The sequence below is a fragment of the Octopus bimaculoides genome, chromosome 16 (genome assembly GCF_001194135.2).
Source record: "Octopus bimaculoides isolate UCB-OBI-ISO-001 chromosome 16, ASM119413v2, whole genome shotgun sequence".
NCBI classification, from domain to species: domain Eukaryota; kingdom Metazoa; phylum Mollusca; class Cephalopoda; order Octopoda; family Octopodidae; genus Octopus; species Octopus bimaculoides.
The window spans coordinates 50,465,987-50,488,233 of NC_068996.1; the positions used below are offsets into that span (position 1 = coordinate 50,465,987).

The 22,247-nt window shown below is 34.7% G+C and overlaps 1 protein-coding gene across 1 annotated transcript in view; it reads left to right on the top strand.

Moving 5' to 3' along the window:
- Positions 1 to 843: 843 nt before the first annotated feature.
- The window catches only part of LOC106879645 (3-methyl-2-oxobutanoate dehydrogenase [lipoamide] kinase, mitochondrial), a 64,642-nt gene continuing 43,238 nt past the window's right edge, over positions 844 to 22,247 (top strand). Inside the window, exons 1-2 of the mRNA XM_014929307.2 lie at positions 844 to 1,974; positions 21,911 to 21,979. Of these exons, the coding sequence (XP_014784793.1) occupies positions 1,780 to 1,974; positions 21,911 to 21,979 (264 nt within the window). The 5' untranslated portion in view covers positions 844 to 1,779. The remainder of the gene's footprint in view (positions 1,975 to 21,910; positions 21,980 to 22,247) is intronic.

The following is a 22,247-nucleotide window of genomic DNA, read 5'->3' on the forward strand; positions in this document are numbered from 1 at the left end:
TCAGGGTTTGATGATACGTTATAAAGGTACCCTTTATGGCGAGAAACACAAGGTAACCCTAAAAACCGGTCTTCACCAGTAATATATATATATATATATATAGTTCTATTCTTCTGGTTTGCATCACCATATATATATATATATGGTGTAATGGTGTATATAATATATATATGGTGATGCAAGCCGGAAAAATAGAACTCAAAACACAAATGTATGTATATTTTTTATTAATATTTAGCAGAAGCTGCTCAAGGGCTGAGAGTTTTTGTGCATTATCAAAGGCGATCCGCCTGAAGGCTCTCTAACGAGACGTCTGTACAGCTAAGCGCCTTGTAGGTGCGAAACCGATGGTTATTTACCGATTCATAACAAACAACCTTATTATTATATGTGTATGTGCGTGTGTGTGTCTCTGTTCGATTAAACCTTTCAAAGCGTTGCCCCAGCATGACCGCAGCCCAATGCCTGGAACAAGTGAAAGATGAATGAAATATACATATATAGACATATAGACGATCTATCTTTCTATCTATCTATATAAGTATTTTGTGCAGAAACACAAATGAGAATAGGCAGTTTGCTGAAACGACATTTAAAGTTATTTCGCTCTTTTCATCAGCTCCGATCACCACCTGATCACGTGATCCGCAGCTGATTCCTTAATTCTCTCTTGCAGCAAGAAGGATAAAGAAACAGAGAGTGTGACCGGTGAGTGGAGGAAGAAGACGCCTGGTTCGACAGCGGATAAAGTGTTGGAGTGCAGAGAGGGGGAGAAAAGGGGTGGTGGTAAAAAGAACTGCTGAGAGAGGGGGGGTAAAAGAACTGATGAGAGAGGGGGGAGAGAGATAGCGTGAGAGGGAAAGAGAGAGAGAAGGAGTGTAAAACTGAGTGTGAGGGAATTAAAGAGAGTGAGAGAGAAACAGAGAGAGAGAGAGAAAACCTCAAACTGCAAAAATAAAAAGTGAATGAAAAACTAAAATTTATATACATATACACATATATATATATACACATATATATAATATATACTCACACACACACACGCATGTATACATACATATATATATATATGTAAATGTACACATGTATATATGCATATGCAATCACACACTTAACACTGTGCGCTGGAAACTTATTGAGTTCTGAAGTAATCTTTATCGGGACGTATTGATATTGAGGAAGGAAAAAAGTACGTTTATTGCTCCAGTGTTTGTATCAGAAAGGAAAAGAAGAAAAAAATTCTAAAAAAAAAAGGAAAAAGAAAAAAAAAATTCTGAATTGAGATATTCAGTTTTTGGTGAAGCAGCAACATTTGAATACTGCATGTATTTTGCGGGAATCTTTTAAATAATTCAGTGTGTGTTTATAAATAGATGTGACTATGTGCGAGTCTTGATTATTTTAATCGCCATTCCATGCAAGTTAGGAGCTGCCTTCTTTGGTCAGCACTGAGAAGAAAAAAAGAAAAAGACTAAGGTGAAAGAAGCCCAGAAACATTACATAAGAAGAACAGTAAAGAAAAGGGACCAGGAGGAACGAAATACGAAATAACAACGATTAGCACCGACTGTCTTTCGTTTCGGATTGTAAATTGAGTTTATTGTTTAATTTTGTTCTTTTATGTATATACATATATATACAAGGCAGTTGATGTGTTGGAGCAATCATACAGAAACACCAAAGATGAATCCGTCGCGAAATATCCCTAGATATTGGTCATAGTAGTTGTGGTACTTGGTGGTTTGTTGGAGGATTTTAACGACCACTGTCCTCTGCAGCATGAGGGTCATATCTCAGGGACTACCACAAAGGGACATATTATCCAGGACTAGCATTGTCCTAAAAAATGTCATCGGTACTCAAGGAAAAGCTTTCTCGGATGAAGCCTATTACCAAGCTCCAGAAATTCGCGAAAGGTCACGATCTGTTGCACATTTCTACAACCAGAGTGCCATAGACAAGGCTGTAAATAAGGTAAATATCTAGTCTCGTATCTGTCTTACCTTTTTTTTCTTTATATGTATTCCTCATTGTTTATTTAAATGTTTACAGTTGAAATGATTATCAAAAATAATTTGGTTTTTATCTTGAGCGCTTTTTCTTTTTCTGTCCTTACTTTCAGTGCTTTAAAGTATAAATTCAATGTTTGTCCAGTAAGTTTACGGTAAAGATAGTTTATAAAATAGCTTTGTAATGATTTCAAACATTTTATTAATTTATAACATATATATGTATGTATATATATATATATATATATATATACATATAAGTCTTATATATGTGTATGTATATATATATATGTATATATATAAAAGTATATATATATATATGTATATATATATATATGTATATATATAAAAGTGTATATATATATATATATATATATGTGTATATATATATATACATATAAGTCTTATATATGTGTATATATAATAGTTCATGTATAAAAGTACACGTATAATTACATGAATGGAACATGCATATATAATTACGTTAATAGTGCATTATATCATGTTTCAGCAATTTTCCTTTATGATTTTGATTCTTTGCCACATTTTTATATTTACTTTGCTTCTGAAGTTGAAATGGTTCATATAAAAATAACCCTAAACCATTCTTTCATTCTCTCTCTCTCAAATCTGGTTTCGTTTTCACTGATTTAAATCTTTTCTAATAATTATACCCCAACAACTAATTTCATTGACTGCGTATTTTATTTCAAACGAATTTTGAATAAATTTAACACAAATTTTTAGTTGAAACCAAGAATTAGTTGGCGCTGCTTAATACATTAAAAAAAAAATTCTATTTACATTTTTCCCTAATTAGACATAACGTACCCCCCAAAACACTCTGAGCCCATTGTTGAGAATAAAGACAATGTATATATTTATTTCCTACAATATATTGTTTAGCATTGTTTTGTGTATGTATATATATGTATATGTGTGTATGTATGTATAAACTGGCTGGGAAGTCTACGCTTTTATAACACGTGTGGGAATATATTGCAATGATATGGAATTGGAATAGAATTTTTTTCTCTTTTAGTTTCATATTGAAAAATTTAATGAAGTTATTTTATAAAAGTTGCTGCGGTGTAAGGACTAGAAGTTTCGACTTTTTTAATGCGAAATATGACAATATCCATCATAGACCATAATATTTTTTTATGAGACATCGAGGCAAATTTTCATGGGAAAACAGGCAAAGTTAATTATAAACCATCCCTCTCTAAACTAATTCTTAATTTGGTTTGTTCGTTTTAGATGTTTACAGTATTTTTGTTTTCATAAACCTCTTTTACACAATTGTTTGTTTTAATAAACTATTTTTTCTACATACAACAGAAGGGAAATGAGATTGTGTGACGTTCATTCTTTTTCAAGGACAATAACAACGTGACTGACGCAAAATTTGTGCAGCTGAGTATCGAAACTAACACCGTAGATTCGGCCTACTTGAATTTACCACACTTTTGTGTTTTTAATCCAAAGATGCCATTATATTACATTATACCGAAATAAAAATACATTTTTCTTTTCTCATTTGAGTAATCTTAGAATAGCTCGTCGTCATTCTTTTTCAAAGTTTTGTCTTTTTCATCTGCTATTGATTTTAATTTTGAAATAGATATTTATTAACAATGTTCATCTATGTTTAATGCCATCTTAGTAGAGGTCTCGTTGGGTTGTATGTATTTGGAATATTTAAACCTTACAAGGCTGCACATGCTTTTGTAGTGATTAATTACTGTACTAATTGGGTTGGATTAATTAAACTGGATGGCTTTGGTTTAGCTGCCGTGATTATCACATGTTGACTTTTATGGAGAAAGCACTTTAGAAATGTCAGTAACATTTTCATTATATATCTTCTTCTATTGGGGGTTATCCGGTGAACATTTTCGATATTTTACGCAAGCCGCCTCTAAATCAGTCGTGCGTGGGTCTGCATTGAGATAGTTATGTAGACGACTAGAACAGAATAGAAGTCAATTCTATTTTAGGAGGGAGTTATGTAGCCATCCGTCCAGTAATTGCTACCTTTCTTCTATATCAGAAAATAAAAGCGAATTAAACTTGCTAAAGAATTTGCTTTCAGAACGTAAATGGACGTAATTCTAAACATCTCAAGTCATTATCGAAGGCTCTACTGATTTCATACATATGTGTATACACGTCTTTTTATATATATATATATATATATATATATATATATATATATGAAGCTTGTTGTAGAAGCTTTATTTTTTTTTTTACCTTTCTTTAAAGTCGGTAAAACGTTACTATTACGTAACTTACTAAAAAGAACGTACACCATCATTTAATAAAAAAAAATTTAACAGGTAGTTTGATGGAGAGTATAGAGTTGTCTCGTGTAGAGGTTGCCGGTTCTGTCTGACATGCAGATTGATCGGTGTCAGAATGCACTCACACACATATTCAGACACTCATTCACACACGTGTACAAAAACGTGCAGACCGGCACAGATTGTGCGATGTGGGGGAGTTCACCTTTCGGTTTAGTACAATACTCTTCTCGGTTGAAAGACGATTATTAGGCGAAGGAACACGTATATAAATGTATGTGTGTGTGTATAATGTGTATATGCGTTTGAGTGTATGGAAGTGCGGGGATTAGTGGTTAAAGTGTTGGACTCCAGGTAATAAGCTTAGCTGTCAAGAATAGCTAATTCTGCGACGGACCGGCTTCTTGACCATGGAGGGAGTATACAATCGCCAACCATACATACATATATGTTTGTTATTATTACGATAGCGAGCTGGCAGAATCGTTAGCACGCCGGGCAAAATGCTTAGTGGCATTTCGTCCGTCCTTATGTTCGAGTTCAAATTCCGCCGGGGTCGACTTTGCCTTTCATCCTTTCAGGGTTGATAAATTAAGGGCGAAGGTAAAGAATACACACACCACACGTTTTTGGCGTAATAAAAACCCTAAACATCGGGTGTACGTGTTCTTACACTGGGCTCGATGTAATCAATTAGTCCCCCCCCCCTAATTTCACTCCTTGTGCCTTTAGTAGAAAGGATTATTATTATTTATAATAAACATACATATATATGTATGGTTGGTACTACTAAAGCAGCGCGGACCCGAACGCGCAGTCGCGCGTCCGCGCTAGCTAGTCTTGAGTGGTCGACCCTAACCCTATCCCTAACCCTGTCCCTAACCCTAACCCTATTCCTAACCCGCGTGTGCAAATGAATACGTGTTTAGGGTTAGGGTCGACCACTCACGACTAGCTAGCGCGGACGCGCGACTGCGCGTTCGGGTCCGCGCTGCTTTAGTAGTACCTGTATGGTTTACATTTATTTGTGCAGCATTCAGTACTTATTTAATACTGAAAATGATCCTTCCTATAGACGCATATGTAATGTTCAAAGATATTTTAAAATTAGACCAGTCTATATATTTACACCTTACAGTGTGAGGGGAAATATACGAGTTTGCTTTAAATTAGGTGTAAGTATTTCACAGGCACCATGTAGTGCAACACTTGAAATTGTGTTTTTGTTTTGTTTTTTTCCTTCTATTAAAAGTACAAAATATCAAGTATTTAACTATTTTTTGGCTGAAACGCATAAAGGAATAGGCGTTAACGTTTAATATATTTGAAAACTGAGAAAAATCAGTTTCATTCATCAATTGCAACACTTATCAATAAGGTGCATTATGAAGTATACCTACACAAATATGCACTCCCTTCACGATTTGGTTTCCTCATGACTTTCAGAAGAATGGGTACTATCTAACGAAATTTTCGCAAACGTCTTTTAGAAGTTGTAGATTCCGATTATGTTGGAATTTAATGTTGAAGAAAATTGATGGGCGCGCACAATATATATTGACACATCGCAATTTAAAAAAAAATTTCTAGTTTCATTTTGTAAATATATATGTAATGCGTTTGAGTGTGCCCACCAATTTTTTTCTACATTAAATTACGATATAATCCTCATCTACTACACCTGAAAGGTATTTGTAGAAAGTTACATTGAAAATATATATTTTCCGAAAGTTATGTGGAAATAAAGTCGATTGGGGGCGGCACACTTGTGTAGGAATACCCCCTTATGAATGCTTCGATTCCATATATATTTACGAAAAAATAAAACTTTTCTCTTTTATTTTTAAGTTATGGCATTTTTGGCTGCAATCATTTATGTATCACAGAATCCACGTTTATAGTAAAACTTCAGTCCCACGAAAAGGAAATTTTTATTTTAAACATTTCAGGAGTTTTCTGCTGCAAAAATTAACAAATATTTACTTAGTTTTAATTTTATTGTGAACTTCGTAAAAATTGAAAGAAAAAAAGAAAACAAAAACAATTTGTCCGCTGAAAAGGAATAAACACTAAAAGGGAATTGTTATAGTTCGCATGACTCCCTCGGAGGTCACTTCTGGATGCTACTTCATTCAGTAATCAGTTTAACCTCAGATTACTCTTAAATTCCCTGGAACTATGTCAAAGACTTTCCGCATATGATCATCCCATCTTTTTAAGAATACGTAAAAACAATGTGTCCTTTAGATTTATTTTAAGGCTGCAGTGCGTGATATACGAGGGAAATTTCGTTGCTACTTCTAACAGGTTGCGCGATGTTGCTTTCAGTTTCCGATTGTTTTCGTTACTGTATCGTGGATTGAAAGTACAGATTTAGACTTTTCTATCTATTTTTAGAACGTAACCTGTGGCCGTTTATCAGCTCTTATCATTCTCTTGTTTCCTTGCTTCGTAGATAGGGCAAGTAAAGGAAAGAAGTTATTTTTCTCCAAGGACATACATTTTAATGGCTCTTACGAGTCTACTTACGAGTTTGCATCAGAAGATCGAATTAATTACATAAATCTGTGATAAATTTTACTGATCATTTTATTTAGAAAGAAATCACACAAACTCGATATAATTTAATCTTGAAATCTCCTTTCATCTTCGTAACTTATTCATATGAATGTTGTTGGCATCGCCAATTCCTCTGCTTCTTTTATGACTGGTAGTGTGTGTTATTGAGGAAGGGGTGTTCTAAGCAGACGAATATTTCGATAAATCAAAGAAAAATGTAAAAACAATTTAGCTTAGTACGATGTGTAGTATATTGAGTATAATATGTATTAGTGTATAAGTTGCTGATTTTCGCGGAAGGCTACACATTTGGATTATGAAGGTTGTGTCGTCTCAAGTCATGTGTACAATGGACAGTTTCCCGGGGATCTCACGGGTCTTCTGATCTATGTATGCTGCTGCTTGCTTTCAATAAAAAAGAAAAAAATCAAAACGGTCCAGTACATTGATTTTGCTCAGATGGGTGAGGTTGTAGTCAACTGGACTGACACTATTTGAGTGGTATTTGTCGACTCAGTAAAATTGAAAGATTGTCGTTTCCTTTGGATGAATTCTAACTTGAGCAATGTAGCTAATGCACGCTGTAAAGTTTTTTCTTTTTTTTTCACCCATTGTTCATGTATTGGAAATTTAGTAACCTGGATTTTTATTTATCTTGTTTGCTTTACATGCATAAAAATAATTGAACCTCATGCATATGTAAACATATATGTATAAATATATATATACTTACTTGTAGCACAAGGAGTGTGCAGTTACAATACTGGTGCAAAGCAATGCAATGGTCTTGGAGCAAAATATTTGAACACAGTTATGTGTCCAAGTATTTCTGCTGTGCTATTGTGTTTCATTGCTGAACAAGACCTGTCAAGTTATTCTAGTTTGCCCTATTTGGCAAAATAAAAGCTTAACTCCTTAGTTAATTGCAGAAAGGACATTCAACTTTAAAATCAGTTGCTTTAACAAAAAATGTAATTAAGAAAAAGTTCATCTCTTCAAGATTCATTTACATTTTCATTGGTTTTAGAAATTGGACTGTGGCCATGCTGGAGTACCATACTCAAGCATTTTGTCAATCATATCACTGCAGTGCTTATTTAATCTGCCTTTACTTTTGAGCTGTTGAGTTCATGGGACATAAAGGGTCACGAAATAACATTTATTTGTAGATTGATATAAACCTAATCATAGACACACACATGCATCTATAATCACTTTGTTGTGTCCTCTTTTTCATGCTTGCATTGAGTCATTTGAAATTCATTGAGGTTTTTCTATAGCTAGATGCCCTTTTTGTTTCCAACACTAAACCTGTTTCGATGCAAGCAAGCAATATTTCCTCAAGTCCTCTGAACACAAATAACACATTGGCTGGACATAGAAAATTACATGCAAGTAACATTGTTTGTATAGATGAATGGTGTCTTTTCTTTTTTTCTTTCACAATTAGCTTGCAATGTGACGTCAAGGAGACATAAAATAAACACATTCACATACATATCATAACCTGCTTCCAAGCAAGATTATATTTCCAATGTCCAGACATGCTCTTGCTCAGAATAATGGAAATTAATGACACTGTTTGCATGATGGTGACTCTCATTTACAACTATGTCAAGGCAAGACACACACATATCTCTCCAGCAAACTTCTTTCAGATTCTGTCTACCAAAACCACTCACTTACAAGGCTTAGGTGGCCCAAGGATTTGGAAGGTGCAATACAGTTGGATTGAACTTGAAACTGTATTAACCATGCAGCCACACCTGTTAGCTGTGTAGTTCAGAAGCTTAAATATATATATATGTCATCATCATCATCATCGTTTAACATCTTCTTTCCATGCTAGCATGGGTTGGACGATTTGACTGAGGACTGGTGAAACCGGATGGCAACACCAGGCTCCAATCTGATTTGGCAGTTTCTACAGCTGGATGCCCTTCCTAACGCCAACCACTCTGTGTGTGTATATATATATATATATATATATTGGACTATTTTACTTTTCAACTACCAAATCACTCACAAGGCTTTGATTTTCTTGGGGCTATAACTGAAGACACTTACCCAAACATTGGGACTGAACCTGAAACCATGTGGTTGGAAAAATAATCATCATCATTTAGCGTCCACTTTCCATGCTGGTATGGATTGGACAGTTTGATAGGAGTTGGCTAAGCAGAAGACCACATCAGGTTTCAGTCTGTTTTAGTGTGGTCTTTTACGGCTGGATGCCCTTCCTAACACCAACCACCATGCAGAGTAGACTGAATGCTTTTTATGTGGGCATATACCGTAAATCTGCACTTTTTTCCCAAACTTTTTAGTGTGTATTATACACGGGATTAAAAATGAAAAATATTTTCTAAGTGATAAATATGTAAAGGCAATTTACTTAATATTTATTTTTCACTGACTTTATTAGTTATTTTCTTATTTTCTGCAAACAAAGCTACACGTTTGCATTATGTTATATATACAATAATAATAAAGGACGTTACTGTATATACGTTTACAAACCAAGGATGTTATATAGACCTCCTTGACTCAAGTTAGAGAAGGGGTGCGTATTATACACAAGGTTTAGGTTTTTTAGAGGTACAGCCCCCTAAAAATCCCCTGTGTATTATACTCAAGGGCAGACTATACTTGAAGATTTACGGTATTTATCTTTGTGCACACCAGTCTAAAATCAGTGTGTCCCTTTATGTCCTGTAATTTATATATAAATAGGTGGCTACAATGAGGCTTCTGCACATTTTTTTTTTTTTTTTTGCCTACTAAATTCCACATGTAAAGATTAGTAACCCTAGGCTAAAGTAACTTCTCTTCAATGTTTCATATTTTGGAATCACTTTTTCCATTAAGATTCAGATATTTTTCTATGGAATTTAAATAACATTCTTATTTATTTTGGCATCTTATAAGATTGCAAGAAGCTTCCAGTAGATGAGGGATAGATAAATCTCAGAGTTGTGCAGATTTGCTTGGAGATCGTTGTACTAAATAAGTTTATAATAAGCTTTGCTGATATTGAATGCAAACAACTTTTGCCAACCTTCTGAAGGGCATGAATCCACTGGAGAGTGACATAGGAAGAAATTTCTTTAACAGTTTATAATTTTCTGGATGTTTTCACAAAATTTGATACTGTGCATGTACCTGAAGACTGCAATATAAGCATCCAAAAAGCAAAAGTCTCTTCTTAATCCATCTTGCTAATTCTTCTCTCTACAGTAGATCTGGCTGTACGCAAGCTACACTTGGTGGTCACTGAGAAACTAGAGAGACTTAAGATGTTGGCAATATATGACAACGGGTTGATATTTGGCACACAGATTTATGGATCCAAAGATTGGTATAGATACTGATAGAGAGAAGCAGAATGCAAAGTTTGGCAAGGGCTAGTCTAACTCTAGAGAATTCTACTTTAGACGTGGCTTTGTTGATCTGATGTAAGGTCAAAGTGTTTCCATGTTTGGTGTGTGTGTGAGAGAATGAACCTGATAAGAGGTGTTAAAATGTGATTCTTCATTATCATCATCATACATCTGTTGTCTGTGCTGGCATGGGTTGGACAGTTTAACCAGAGCTGCACCAAGCTCCAGTCTGATTTGGTATAGTTTCTACAGCTGGATGCTCTTCCTAATGCCAACCACTTTACAGAGTGTGCTGGATAGTTTTATGTGGCACCTCACCGGTGCTTTTACATAACACCACACAAGTACCTTTATATAGCACCACAAGTGCTTTTTATCTGGCACTCTTGTAGGTCAGTCCTCTCCTTCAGAGAGAGACAAGGCTTAACTTAACACTTCTGCTGTGGAGCATGGTCTTGGTGCCAGGCATTCTGGTCCTTTGTCATTCTTCACTACTTTGCCCCACTGAATGCAGTTTGGCCAGCCAGTAAATGTAGAAGCTTTCTTTTTGGCAGTGCTGTTAGATTAATCTTCAACTTTTTTTGATACCATTTTGTTTTAGACCACCCTTGGTTCTATGGTTACAAACTTCATATTTTAAAGTGATCTAGATTCAAAATGTTCCATCAAGATTTTATGTTAATCTATGTTTCAGACTTCAACATAACAACTGCAGTTGCTTTACCAAATTCTTCAGTGTGCTTCAAGAGAAATATTGTAACACAAGGGTTAAGAGTGGTGGGTAGGAAGATTCCACTAAGTCGGTAGCTTTCAGCCTGCAATGACTGGAGGTGCTTTTAGCTTGGGTAGTAATCTTACAAGTGTTGTGATGACTGTTAGAAGCCAATCTGTTGAATGAATAGCGTTTCGTTGTATTGGTAAACAAATACTTGTCATGTATGTAGATGCAAAATAGTAAACACCTGTGATATATAGATGCACCAAAGTATAGTGTTACAGAGCTGTCTTGGCCATTCTCTGTTGTAGAGCAGGTGGTATGAAGATTAAATCACTATAGATTGTCTGTGTAACATCTTGGCTAACTGCAGCTGTAATTCGTTTGACACATTACACCTCTCTCTTTACTCTCTTTTTCACTTGTTTCAGTCATTTGACTGCGGCCATTGCTGGAGCACCGCCTTTAGTCGAACAAATCGACCCCAGGACTTATTCTTTGTAAGCCTAGTACTTATTCTATCGGTCTCTTTTGCCGAACCGCTAAGTGACGGGGACATAAACACACCAGCATCGGTTGTCAAGCAATGCTAGGGACACACACACACACACACACACACACACACACACACACACACACACACACACACACACGCACATATATACGACGGGCTTCTTTCAGTTTCTGTCTACCAAATCCACTCACAAGGCTTTGGTAGGCCCGAGGCTATAGTAGAAGACACTTGCCCAAGGTGCCACACAGTGAGACTGAACCCGGAACCATGTGCTTGGTAAGCAAGCTACTTACCACACAGTCACTCCTGCGCCTCTGCAAATATTTGTTATAAATAATTTAATATTGTGTTACCCACTCTTGAAATATCACTCTAAGCTTTAACCTCTTTTCTTACTCCTTGACTGAATGCTGTTAAACCTATTTAAGGCATATTTCTGCATTAAGTGTCCATTTCCAGCCAGTAATGTTGGTCACTCTATTACTTAAAGAGAGCAAAAAATGTATTAAGCAATAAGTGTTTGGCTATTAATATTTCAGCCATACACCAAAATAAAAGAGAGAATGAATGTTAATTGCAAATAAAGATGTTAACCTTATCTGATTGGGCAAGCCAACTGCTTGGGGAACAGAACTTATTGAGATAAATTTAATACAGTTGATGTCTGTAAATTTTAAATAGTTTGAGTGTTAAGAGTGCCAAAATGTATTAAGAATGTTGTGTTTCGTTGGATTTTTTTTTAAAAATCATTAGGCACTAGACAATAAGACTGAAGTTACTTGAAAATTTTAGTAACAATATTAGAGAAATAAAATGATTGAAATTTTGGAAAAATTTAAGTAGTAAAATAGGTGCATATGTGGCTGTGTAAGAAGCTTCCCAGTTGCAAGGTTTCTAGTTCAATCCTACTGCCTGATACCTTGTTCTAGTGTCTTCTACTATAACTCTCATGAGTGGATTTCATGAAAGGAAATCAAAAGAAGCTTGTTCCTTCTCTTGACATCACATGATGGTTGTAAATTAGTGTCACGGTTTATGAACAGAGTCCTTCATTCCCAATCTTCTGTGAAAACATGTCTGGCCATATGGAAACAGATGAGAGTTGGTAATAGGAAGGGCATCTAGCCATAGAAAAATCTGCTTTACTGAATTTTGTCATATGTGCACACACACACACACATACATATGACAGACTTCTTTCTGTTACTGTCTACCAAATCTATTCACAAGGCTTAGGTTTGCAGTGGGCTTGAACGTGAAACCATGTTGGGGTGCAAACAGCCACTCAGCTGTGTCTGTTCCTGATTGTATTTCCTAATTTGGGAAGTTGTTAATATTTTCTTTTTAATCATCATCATCATTTTTACATCCATATTTTTTCATGCTGATATGGGTTGAACATGACTTCTTGAGGCAGCATTCTATGACTGGATGTCCTTGCTGATCCTAACATTTGTCTTTTTGAATGATGTACATTCACCAGGCTGCTAGTCTTACTGTTTTTGCAGAATGTAAACAAAAGGTATCACTGCCAAAACAGTGCCAATGTACAGCTCTATATTTAAGAGATGAGGAATTATTTACAATTGATGGATATTTGTCCTCATCTTGTTTGTTGTTAACATAACGTTTCAGATGATATACCCTTCAGCCTTCATCAGGTGTCTTGGGGAAATTTCGAACCTGGGTTCTCATTCCTAAGGTATTTTTTGATATTTTTATTATTATTATTATTATTATTATTATTATTATTATTATTATTCAGGTCACTGCCTGGAATCGAAAAACTTAATTATACCTTTGCTCAACAAGAAAAAGAAATATCTTTTGTTAAAATGATTATTTTCTTAGTAAAATTATAATAAAAATTTTATGATAATTAAAAAAAAAAAGCATGAGATAATTAATAGATCTCATTTACAATGTTTTCATAATTCCATCATTTTTACTATCCTGGATCTTATTTCAGTTAGATGAATACTCAAGCTGGAATATGAAATCAATGAATCTAGCATTGTTTATAATAATAATACTTTCTACTATAGGTACAAGGCCCGAAATTCTGTGGAAGGGAATAGTCATTTACATTGACCTCAGTGTTCAACTGGTACTTATTTTATCGACCCCAAGAGAGTGAAAGGCAATGTTAACCTCAGTAGAATTTGAACCTAGAACATAAAGAGCCAAAAGAAATGTTGCTAAACATTTTGTCTGGTGTCCTAATAATAACTCTTGCTAGCTTGTTACCCTTTATTTAATAAGGGTTTCGAATTTTTAGCACAATGCCAGCAATTTCAAGGAACAGGGTAAGCCAATTGCATGATTCTAGTACTCAGCTAGTATCTTTTTTATCAACCACGAAAGGATGAAAGGTAAAGTTGACCTCAGTAGAATTCAAGCGTAAAAATAGACAAAATGCTGCTAACCGTTTTGCATTGCATGCTAAAAATTATGCCAGCCCACCACCTTAAATTACTAAACTAAATTTATAGAGGAAATATAATGTAGCCCGAGGGCAGTGTTTCTACTAAATATATGCACATTTGATTCCCAATTTGTGTAGCTTTTCTGATGTGTTCTGTCGAATTTCCCTTTGTATGCTTTCTTTTGGTTAATTGCACTCGCTTGCTCAATAACTAAATTTAGAATAGTGATAAGCAATCAAAAGCAATGTTAGAATTTAGGAAGAAATCAGGTTTTATGTTGACTTAGCTAGGTGCACAGTTTATCATATATACATAATCAGATTTTATACCTTTTGTATGATAGTGAATTGAATTGCACACCTAATATGTACTGGAAAAAAAGTCTTATTGGAAAACTCAAATATGTGGTTGTATAATTTATCATTTCCTCTGCATTGCTTTTCCATCAATATATATTTGTATATTTTAGTAATAACAGCCTATATAAAGATACAATAACAGACGTACAGAGATGGGAAATATATTATTTTTATTACCATTCATTGCATGACATATAACATGCACAGTGGAGATCTCATTGAAGGAATTAACTATAACAGACTTCATGCTATAGTCCTTGTCATGTATTGTAACAGTCTCCTTTAATGATCATTATTTTAAAATATTGTGCATTACAATCAAATACTTTAGAAAATGAGTCTAGTTTGTATTTGGCACAATTGATATAGGTAAATTAAGACCATTTCTCTTCTTCAGCTTTTTATTTCTTCAAAAATGTCCAACAAATATGAAAGGATACTGGAATTAAAATAATTTGGCTGATGCTTGATTGAGCTTATAATTTGGAGAAATTTTTTTACTGATATTCTTGTAGAAAGTAGCATCGTGAAGTGTATGAAAGAGAGAGAGAGAGAAAAGACAAAAGGTGAGCAGAATCCTTCAAGTGAATTAAAATTAGTTTTCTGTAGTTGAAATCTTTAGTAATAAAAGACACTTGAAAAACCACATTTTAATGCAAATTTGTTTTAAGAATTTTCTGGACAGTGTAGACTTTAATAACTATTTCTGTTTTGTTTTTTTGCTAAAAGCTATACACTCCCAATTAATTAATAAGCAATAGTTTTCGTCATTATGCAGGTGAAGATTAAGAGCACTGTTATTTTATTATTTGTGACATATAGATTAAAACTAATAGAACCATAAATAGAAAAGTGTCAAAGAATTTGGTCTGTAATGTTGCATTTGATGATTGGAGAATTAGCAGCTTAGGTATGAATACATTTTAAATTGTTGCTGTTTGATAATCCAATCTTAATTTCAAATGTTGTCTGACTCTTCAACCCAAGTATAGCTGAGGTTTAATCCGAAATTCTTTCCTAACAAGACTTAATACATTTCCATGTAACTTTGTGATCAATTCTTATGCTTTCATAATTTTTGTCAGTTGTTTATTTCCTATAGTTGTGCAGAATTCTAGATGATCTTCTCTTTTAGATGTTACTACTTGCAAAACACCACTCTTCCAAATGCTAATTACTTTTCATACAAATTTATTGAAAGATACTTTACAGCAAGTCATGCAAATGTTTCGTTGTCTTAAAGAGTAAATGGTGAGAAGGATGTACTGAAGGATCCATTTCATCTTGCAGTACTTGTTCTTCATCATCATCGTTGTTTAATGTTTATTTTCCATGCTGGCATGGGTTGGACGGTTTGACTGAGGTCTGGCAAGCCAGCAGCTGCATCAGGCTCCTATCTGATCTGGTAAGGTTTCTACAGCTGGATGCCCTTCCTAACACCAACCACTCTGAGAGTGTAGTGGGTGCTTTTTATGTGCCACAGGCACAAGGGCCAGTCAGGCGGTACTGGCATCAACCACGCTTGAATGGTGCTTTTTACATGCCACCAGCACGGGAGCCAGTCAAGGGGCACTAGCATCGACCACATTCAGATGATGCATTTTATGTGCCACCGGAACAGGAGCCAGTCAGGGGGCATTGGCCACAGCTACGATATTTGTTTTACTTGATTCAACAGGTCTTCTCAAACATATCATATCGCCTGATGCATCAAGGATACTTTTAAATGGGCCAGACATGCAACACTGGCATCGGTTATGGCTGCAATCTCACTTTAGTTACCAGGTCTTCTTAATCACAGCATATCTCCAAAGGTCTCGGTCTCCTGTTGTTGCATCTGTGAGGTCCAACGTTCGAAGGTCATGTTTCACCACCTCATCCCATGTCTTCCTGAGTCTACCTCTTCCACAGTTAGTGGTGGCACTTCCACACAGCTGTCCTCATCCATATCTAACACATGACCATGCCAGCACAGCTGTCTCTCTTGCACACCACATTTGATGCTTCTTATGTCCAACTTCTCTTTCAGTGTGCTCACACTCAGTCATGTATGCACACTGACATTACACATCCAGCAGAGCACACTAGCTTCATTTCTTTCAAGCCTACGCATGTCCTCAGCAGACACAGCCCATGTTTCACTATTGTGTAGCATGCATCATACAGTCTACCTTTCATCCTGAGCCCTTAGTGGCCAGCAGAGGTAGGAACTCTGTTATAGATGGCAATCTCTATTTCAATCAACCTGATTTAAGGAGATGGTTAGCTTGCAATCTTCAAACCTGTTTGATGATGAAGTCTTGAGTTTGATGCACTTTTCACCAAGTTGCCTTTGGAGAAAGCATCTCAGGCTGCATTTTAAAGTAAAGACTTGTAACACTGTGAAGTCTTTAGCCCCACTAGCTTCAATTGTAATGAAAAGACAGCTTTTTCCAAACTATCAATATCATTGAAGGATGTAACCAGTATTAAGGCAGTATGACAGTGGGTGAAGTTCAAAAACAACTACTGTTGACTTGCAACATCAATTGTGTCATTCACAGATCTGAACTTTGAACCTGTGTAATGTATGCATTCTCAGATGGCTATCCAGAATTCCATCATTGCAAGATGAAATGTTTGCTTACGTCAAAATTGTGCTGGCAATGTTTTAAGTCAATCCTGTTGAAAAAGACAAATGATAAAAAAATATTCCAGCTGTAGCTATCTTTTTTTTTTTTTTTTTGTTTTATTGTTTTCAAATATTTATTTTTATCTAGGGTGCACTTTATGTAACATTTTTTAAAGATGGTTGACTGATTTGACTGAGATTTAGTAACTACTACAGCAAGTTCTCCCCACCCCCTTTCTCTCTCATTACCTATATAATTTCCCTTTTTTTTTCTTTCAGGATTTGCACTTTTTTCTTGAAATAATTTTATATTTCAATGCATTTTTTAATAATGTTTGTGTACAATTTGCATTTCACCATTTTGTTGCTTTCTTTAAATTTTGAGTTTCATTTATGTCTTGGAAATTCTCTTTTGAAAACATTCAGTAAATTATTTTCATACCTAAGATGTGCTTTCTTTGGATTAAGTGTTCTATGTCATAGTTTAAGAAAAGAAATGTTTTTCAAATTATATTTAAGCATTCAAAATCCCACAAACTGTTTTAACAAGTAAGATCACTATTTTTATATTAAACTTTTGAATTTACCATTATTATCCTGTGTTGGTGCTTTCCACTTTAACATTTTTTTTTCGAAAGGTTTTCATTTAATTTCTCCTTCTCCCTACTAATAATCCATTTTGTATCTTCCTTACATTTTTTTCTATTACAACCAAAATTTCCTCGCTTTTAAGATTTTCAACCAATATTACCATTCTTTTAACTCCTGAAATTTTCCCCTTTAATTTATACACCATTTGTTTCTGATACCTTATTCAGCAATTTTCCTCAGGTTTTGCTTGTAATATACCCCTCATACTTCATGTTCTTGCTTCTAATGCTTATGTTTGCATTATGCTGTGAACAAAGTCGAAATTTCATATGATATCATGTGGATGATGTCTGAAAAAAAACCCCAACTTTTTTTTATAAAATTCTTTTTATATTTCATTCTCTCATCACAATAGCACTTAACATCAATTGTTTGTATGGATGTTTGAAAAACAAACCTGAATTTGCAGACACATCTAATGTATATTATCAAACCACTTCCTTACATATCAAATGTGACTAAACTGTCTAATATATTTTTACAGTGTATATAATTTAGATTTGTAAACTTCTTTACATTTTGCTTATCCTTTAACTGTAAAAGTTTTTTAATATACATACTGTTTCATGGTTAGATTTGCCTTGCATTTTAACTGCAATGGCCAGTTTATATGAAACTCAAAATCAATTGCATGATACTCAAATTGTATACATATTGCATTCTGGATATGAAAGTTTCATAACACCTGGACAAAGAAGAAAATTACAAGGTGTTTTCTGTTTGTTTGACCCATTTCAATATAGTTAGAAGAAATTTGATATGATTATATAATCTATTCTTACTTTTGAATGTTAGTTTAGAAAAAGAAAAAAGATAAAATTAGAAATCAATATGGCATGGAGAGTTTGTTGGGAATGTATTCTCCAGTCTTCAAGTTACGATCTTTATCTTAGATGACATGGTTGAACAGATAGAGATAATGAGTTCAAGTTTCATTGTGGTTTGTAGACAAAAACACTTTAAAAATATCTCCACTACATTCAGATGGTTATAACCTCTGTAGGTGACCTGGTTGGCTGAATGCATAAGGTGTTGGATTGAGTACCCAGAGGTAATGAGCTCAAGTCTCGCTGTAGACATTTCATTGTGATTTCTAGACACAACACCTTGTTATCTGTTTACCTTAGCTTAGATGGGAATAAGATGTCCAAGACTTTTTGTCAATGTTATTGATCTCTTATAAAAAAATAAAAAACTTCTGACCCCACAATATCAAAGAAATGATTCTATTTATCAAAATACTGTGAGTGAATTAGATAAAAGGCCATTGTTTTTTTTGTTTTTTTTCCATATGCTTGATGGAATTAGCAAGCTGAAGGGGTTGATGTCTCCAATGTGTCATGTTTTCTTCCTGTTTATGGTAAGACAGAGTCAGTGGAACAAATGAAATTTAAAACAAACAAAAAAAATCACATTTTATTTCTCAGAATTTACTTTTCAGGATCTATTTATGCTAATAAAACTGTCCATTTTCCCACAATAACATGTGTTGGATGGATCTGTTCCAGTAGAATTGATTGAATAGACCTGTGGTCATTATTTCATTAATTCTGGTGGGGTTTGATCTTAGGCTGTAGACAAAATTGAAGCCATTTTAGCCAGGGCTCTGCTTAATGTTTCTGTTTTAATAATTGTTTTCAACATACAAGAACAGGAATTTTGAAGGTAAGGGTTAGATGATAAAAATGGACCCCTTTACTTGACTGGTACTTTACTTTATCTTGGATAAAGGATGGAAGAAATACTGCTTGGCATTTTGTCTGATAATTATGCCAATCTACCATTCACATTTCTGCTATTATGTTGATCCTTTCTACTATAGGCACATAGCCCGAAATCTTGTGGGAGTGGACTAGTTGATTACATCAACTCCAGTATTCAACTGCTACTTATTTTATCAACCCCGAAAGGATGAAAGGCAAAGTTGACCCTGGCAGAATTTGAACTCAGAATGTAAGGTCAGATGAAATATCACTAAGCATTTTGCCCACTGTGCTAATGATTCTGTCAGGGCACCACCTTGATGATAATGGTGATAATAATCCTTTATAATTTTTGGCACAAGATCAGCAATTTTGAGGGGAGTGGGTAATTGATTGTATCAACCCCAGTGCTTAACTGGTACTTATTCTATTAACCTTGGAAGGAAATAAAGCCAAGTTGACCTTGGCAAAATTTGAACTATTATTATCAATATCTTAAATAGTTATATTGATAGGTAAATTAAGATTGTTAGCATTGATTTAGGATTCAGTGAAATGAAATTTAATGGAAGCCAGAAAGTATTTTATTTTTCTAGGGAATATTTGTGAGATTTGAAAGGGTTTTAAGTGTTTAAATTCATCGTTGTCGTCATTGTTTGATATATGTTTTCCATGCTGGTATGGCTTTGATGATTGTTGGTCAACCAGAGAGCTGTCCAGACTCCAATTGTTCGTTTTGATATGGTTTTTGTGGCTGGATGCCCTTCCTAACACCAACCACTTTACAGATTGTGCTGGGTGCTTTTTATGTGGCATCTGCACAAGTACATTTTACATGGCATCGGCACCTGTAAAGGACAAGTCTCTATGTACAGATGACTGCGATTTTACTTTGCTTGACATATCTTCTCAAGTACAGCAAATCCTCTGTGAGGCCCAACATCTGAAGATCCTTTCTCACCACTTTGTCCCACATCTTCCTGGGTCTTCCCCTTCCACAGGTTCCTCCACATTTAGAGGTCAGCACTTCTTTAAGCAGCTGTCTTCATCCACACGCATCACATGACCAAACCAGCACAGTCATCTCTTTTGCACACAACATCTGATGCCTCTTACACCCAGTTTTCCTCTTAAATCATTCACACTGTGTCATGATGTTGCAGGATAAACATTTTGAAGGTGGACACGATCGAATCTTGTGTCTATTGAGTCCTTATTATCCCAATCATTCATATGTATATATATAGCAGGAAATGTAATGTCTACACACACATGCACATATATAGTGTGTGATTATGTATATATATGTATGTGTGTGTATATATATATAAAGGGCAGCGAGCTGGCAGAGTCATTAGCACACCAGGCAAAATGCTTAGCTGTATTTCGTCTGCCGTTACATTCTGAGTTCAAATTCCGCTAAGGCCGACTTTGCCTTTCATCCTTTCGGGGTCGATTAAAAAAGTACCAGTTACGCACTGGGGTCGATATAATCGACTTAATCCCTTTGTTTGTCGTCTCTATGTTTAGCCCCTTGTGGGCAATTAAGAAATATATATATATATATATGTATATGTATGTATATATATGTATGTATGCATATATGCTTTTGTTTTACTGGGAAGCAATACTACTGTATTGCACTATTTAATCATTTTGTCTTTATATATATATATATATATATATATATATATATATGTTTATGGAAACATATGTTGTTGAAAAACCTTATCAAAAACACGTATTAAAATGGAATATGTAGAGAAAAAAGTTATTATTAAAATAAGTGTTCATAGTGTACTTCCTTTTTTCCTGCAAGAGCACATGGTAATTTCCTTTACCATATGTTCTTGTAGGAAAAAAGGAAGTACACTATGAACGTTTATTCTAATAATTTTATTAATAACTTTTTTCTCTACATATTCCATTTTAGTACATACTTTTGATAAGGTTTTTCGACAACAGAAACTGTAAAATTTTAAATCTAATATAAGTATTAAGATTATTTAGCATAAATAACATTTTGTATTGGAAATTACAAGTGTTACTAAATTTGGATATTTCATTATAATAGAATTTTATATATATGTATGTATTATCATTTTTAGCTATTTTTTCTTCTATATTTCTTCTGTTAGTAGTTACTATTAAAAAGAAGGAAAGTACCTTACCAATCTTGGAGGTAGACTTTGAAAAGCCTCTAAAATTAGTAAATAAAAGGTAGGAGAAACTATGACTTATTGCAGTATTGGATTGATTTATCTGCAAAGTGAAAAATCTTGTCCAGTCAAAAGGACCAGGTGGAGTCCACTTTGTTGTGGACTCCACCTTGCCTCTTAGATGCCTTTGGCAATGTTAAAGTGGTCAATAAATTAACTCTCCTACCTAAGGATAGGTTCATTCCAGTTGACTTGCTTCTATAGTGTTTCCCTCTCTCCAGTTTCACTTGCACAACTCAAGTCAACTTTGAGGCTATGCTAGAAGGTGTCATGCAGAAAGATTGCATTCAGAACTGTTTGATTGTGAAGTGAACTTTTTAACCTCACAGCCATGCCTGTTGCAGTGTTAACTGAACCAGTAGGGGCAGATAATATGTTACTACAATTAGGGGATTTAGTGCTTGAATTACAAATATTGCCGTATTTAAACTGACTTTCCCTTTTTTTGTTTTCATTTTTAGCCATCTGTTCGTTTGACTCCAGCAGCTATATTATATGCAGGCAAGAATCGAGATGGTACTCACATACTTGTAAGTATACTCTCTCTTTGTGTGTGTAATGTAATTATCTTCTATCTTTTACTTGTTTCAGTCATTGGTCTATGGCCATGCTCGAGTACCACCCTGAAGGGTTCAGTCAAGCAAATCAGTCCCATTACTTATATTTTTAAGCCTGGTACTTATTCTATCAGTCTCTTGGTGAACCACTAAGTTAGAGACGTTAACAAAGCAATAACAGTTGTCAAGCATTAGTAGGACACACACACAAACACACACCCACGCAAACACACACCCATGC